Source organism: Prunus mume, linkage group LG1 (assembly GCF_029339155.1).
Source record: "Prunus mume cultivar Tortuosa linkage group LG1, ASM2933915v1, whole genome shotgun sequence".
In the NCBI taxonomy this organism is placed as follows: domain Eukaryota; kingdom Viridiplantae; phylum Streptophyta; class Magnoliopsida; order Rosales; family Rosaceae; genus Prunus; species Prunus mume.
The window spans coordinates 11,666,688-11,670,859 of record NC_142698.1 but is presented as its reverse complement, the minus strand read 5'-3'; the positions used below and the strand labels follow the sequence as shown (position 1 = coordinate 11,670,859).

Below are 4,172 nucleotides of genomic sequence, written 5' to 3'. Positions count from 1 at the left end.
CTACCGAAAGCTCAAGCACAAGCTGCTACAATTTTTTGCTTCTTCATCATTGCTTTTCCGTAAATGTGATTTTTACCCTCTCCACTAGGCAGTTTTTACTGCGGTGAGTTCACTCTTGTCATGACTCATATCTCATCTTTAAAATAAAATAATAACAATGTTAATCATCAATGGTAATGGTCCATGAAATTGTACCTCTGTTCCTTTTTGCATTATTCAATTCAGTTTTTTATTTATCACTTCCTCTAGTATCACTCGTAGTAATCTGGTAATTTTATAACAGAAGTACAACATATCGACACAACGATATATTGTCACATGCCATTACGACAAAACGAGCTATCCATTTTGATAGCTATATTGACATAAGTTAACTCTATACAGTTGGAGGATGGCAGAAATTAAAGGCGGAATTGGGTGACTAAAATGAAGCTCGGGTACAAATTCATGTACCATTTGTAATTGAAAACTCTAATAATCTATTATCTAGTTTGTTAGATTGTTAATGATAATCTGACATGTGGAATCACAGACAACATTAGCATTTGTTGAAATACTTGAGGATGTGAAGATACGAGTGGACCATTTGTCTAGTGACTTTGGATTATTAGGGGATTTTGTTGTTCCAAGATCTAAAGGTTAATGAATCAACTGGATTGATCATGAATTAGAGCTTTGTGATTACCAATTAGGGCTTCTGCAGGTTTGAAACGAAACCCACTGAAATTATAATCTGGATTTGACTAAGAGGAGGGCAATGATCCAACTAATTAAAGCATCCAAAAACGTCAATGATCTAGAAACCAGCTCACTAGAATTCTTGACCAAATCCAAAATGCAGTAATAATTATTAAAGGGGTAATTGGGTTTGGTGTGACTCAGCACCAACACGTATTATGCAAGTTGATGAGTCAATAAAGATGAAGCTGGACCAACCAGAAAATTCTCTGCATTCATCTGAGAAGTCTGAAACCAGAAATGAAAAGGAAGGAGAGGAAGGAAGATATATAATTATATAATTGATGGAGATTATTCATATAGCTTATACTTATAGGTAGGTTGATAGTACTCATGGCTAGCTACTAGCTACTAGCTAGCTCGCAGCTCAAAAAGACTAAAAAACGACTACAATCGAGAAGCAAAGGAAGGACCACCGACAAACTCTCATCTTTCTCTCATCTTTTTCCATCTCTAATAAACAGTAGGAAAAAGAAAAGAGAGAAATCCTGTGCCGCCGGAGATCAACAAAAACTCGCCGGACATGGATTCCGGGGAAAACCCATAAACAAAACAAAAAAAACTAAGAATTTTACAGCAGAGACAGATGACTCGCGTGAGTATATGGCCGCAAGTGTGAACGTCACATTCACAAAAAACAAAAAACAGAGAAAATGGAGAAGACTCAAGGGAATAAGTTGAGTAGCTTTCTCTCTGCTCCGACTCCATAAGAGTGCTGGTTATACTGATGATGATTATCTGGCAAGCCGCTCTCGAAGCACGTGGTGACCACCGACTCCTCGGAGTTCATAGACGGCGTTCCGGCTCGTCGGGTCTCGGGTTTGGGCTTCGGTTTGAAAGTTAGGCTAGGAGTCAACCGCAGATCCAGATCCGCATGGTGCTGGAGCTGAAGCACCTTCGTGGACGACTCGTCGTCGGCGGATCGCTTGCGTTTCGGAGAGGAGGCCCTGGCGGACCGGGAGCTGGTGAACCGGGAAGAAGAACCGGAGTTGTGGCTCGGATCTCGGAGCCTCCACATGTCCGTACAGTTGTTGACGCCGCCGCCGTCGGCGTCGGAGGCTTCGTCGGAACTCGAGCCGCCGCCGAGGAGCTCTGGTATCGGCCGCAGCGTGCCGCCGCGGAGCACGGTCTCGACCGCGGCCTGGCACACGTGCCAGTTGCCGGTCCAGAGCAGCCCCACGGCGCCGTTGACCGGGTTGACCGTACGGCCGCAGGCTTCAAACAACAGAGACTGGAACAAAACTGAAAGAAAACAGAAAATCAGAAATGAAAATCGAAAAGAGAGATGTGGAGATGGAAAATACGAGATTTTGGTGGGTGAAGATAAAGTACCGGGACGCTGAGAATCGGGGACGGCGGAGATGAAGGACATGAGGCCGGCGCGGCCGAAGAACTTGGCGACGAAGACGGTGGCGTGGCCTTGGGCTTCGGGGGTTTCGATCCACTGGAGGCAAGGGCGGAGCATGCAGGATTCGCTGCAGCCCTTTCGGAGAACTCGGCATCCGTTGCAGCTCATGGTTTTATGAAGAGGGTTTGGTTTGTGAAATATCAGTCAGTGAGAAGTGGGAGATTGAATTACATGAATGAGAGCAGGTTGAGGTTGAAGGAGGACTGGGATTGCTTTGCGCCCAAGAAAAGTAGAGAGATAGACAGAGAGAGAGAGAGAGAGAGAGAGAGAGGGGGAAGGAAATTAAGCTAAGCTGGCCAAAGAGAGCTCAGGAGGGTGTTATATAAATTGAAAACTAAGACTTGAAGAGAGAAGAGAGAGAGAGATAGCAGAGTGCGTGGGTTGAGAGTTTTAACTGGGGAATTGGGTGTGGTGAGAGAGAGAGAGAGATTCCAAGGAGTTGGGCGAGAGCGGCTCCGTGTTTCCGCGCAGGATGTTCTCCACCGTTGGATTCATTGCTTTTGATTGTGGAAACAACACTAGACTAGAGATAGAGAGAAGGAGTGGAATGTGGATTTATATTGATGGGGGAGGCTTTGGCTGAGCTGCTTTCCTTTTCATCTTATTTTTTGCCCCTTGCCCCTTTGCCCCTCCTTTGGCCCCTTTGCTTTGCTTTTTTCTATCTTCAACTTGCCAAGGTGGTTGTGTCACACACTAATTAAATCAAACAAAATAATAATAAAATGTATGGTAGATTGGATTAGATGCTTCTTGCATTGGATTAAACAAATGACCTCCCTTCTTAATATGAGTCGTTCATTTTGAGAGACAAATCACATCTCGACATGATTTATAAACTTTTTTTATATGTCGGTTATGATTTACAAGTAAGTAAATCGACTTCTTTCTTATATGTAAGGAAGCATATAATGTTGTTTTAACAGGAGGGGTCTTCTTCATTCTTCATTATTCATATACAAAATAACAACAATAATAATAAATATATATATATATGCTGGTGTTAGTAACTTGGTATTATAATTACCATGGAAAATTGGAAATGAATTGGTCCATGACTCTACTGTATTTGTATGGTATGGCGTGCACATGTAGGGCATTAATAGTTAATTAGGGGGTAATAGATGGTATTTGGTAGTGGGAAAGGGTCCAAAGGATATGGTATTTAAAAGGGGATTAATCATTGAGGAGGTAGCTTTGCTTGGTGCAAGATCAGGAAACACACACACACACGCAAAAGCACAAAGCATTGGCATTGCAAGCGGTGCAGAGGAAGTTTTAGGACTTTGAGGAGGAAGGTTTTTAAAATCAAAAGTGGTAGGAATAATATGAGGTGCAATCAAATGGAAGCATGTAAGTGATTGCCTGGGTGGGGGTGGTATGGGGGCAGTCACCAATTAGGGTTCATCTTTATATTTTTTGTTTTTTTAAATTTATTTATTTATTAATGAAGGGAAAAATAAAATAAAAAATATTTATATATTTTGTTTGTATTTTGTGATGCTACCAAACGTGGAGTAACATGTTGAGATTCTTTAAAGATTTTGAAAGCTTTCTTTCCCCCACAATTTTAAAAATCACGTTATTCTTTTTGAGGTTTCAAGTAATAGCAAGCATTTGAATAAACGCTTAAAAAAGTTGTGGTTCACAATTATGCATCACAAAACATTACCAAATTACCTTTTTTATATTCAGTGTCGACTAAATTTCCACCAAGGTTCTTTATGATAGTTTTAGAGGACACTGATATTTATTTTATTATATTGAAGCACATGAGTCTTGACTCAAATGGTATTTGGTGGGATGGGTTAAAGGTTAAATTCTAGATTCAAATCTTGATGTAAGCCAAATTAACATAATGAAGTACCAATCAATTAAGGAATCATTCGACACTTTCAACACGTTTTGAATTATCATAACTGACATAAGAGTATGTGTGGTTAAAACGTGAATCGTATGATGTAATATTATGAAAGAATTTGACCATCCAAAGGAACAACAATTAATCTATGGGCTGATTTTCTCATGC

At 40.9% G+C, this 4,172-nt stretch overlaps 1 protein-coding gene across 1 annotated transcript; it reads right to left on the bottom strand.

Annotated features, from left to right (window-relative positions):
• Positions 1–979: 979 nt before the first annotated feature.
• On the bottom strand, positions 980–2,677 carry LOC103336810 (LOB domain-containing protein 38-like). The gene is made up of 2 exons (XM_008239914.3): positions 2,071–2,677; positions 980–1,980 (listed from the first exon to the last, which is right to left on the bottom strand). The coding sequence occupies exons 1-2, from the start codon at positions 2,252–2,254 to the stop codon at positions 1,403–1,405; spliced, it is 762 nt and encodes a 253-aa protein (XP_008238136.3). The 5' UTR covers positions 2,255–2,677; the 3' UTR covers positions 980–1,402.
• Between the last annotated feature and the right edge of the window lie 1,495 nt (positions 2,678–4,172).

Bases quoted from the DNA above. Each gene is read 5' to 3' on its own strand.
- LOC103336810 (XM_008239914.3), bottom strand. From the start codon at position 2,254: ATGAGCTGCAACGGATGCCGAGTTCTCCGAAAGGGCTGCAGCGAATCC. The intron at 1,981-2,070 runs GTACTTTATCTT...GTTTTCTTTCAG, and splicing joins CCCCGATTCTCAGCGTCCCG to TTTTGTTCCAGTCTCTGTTG.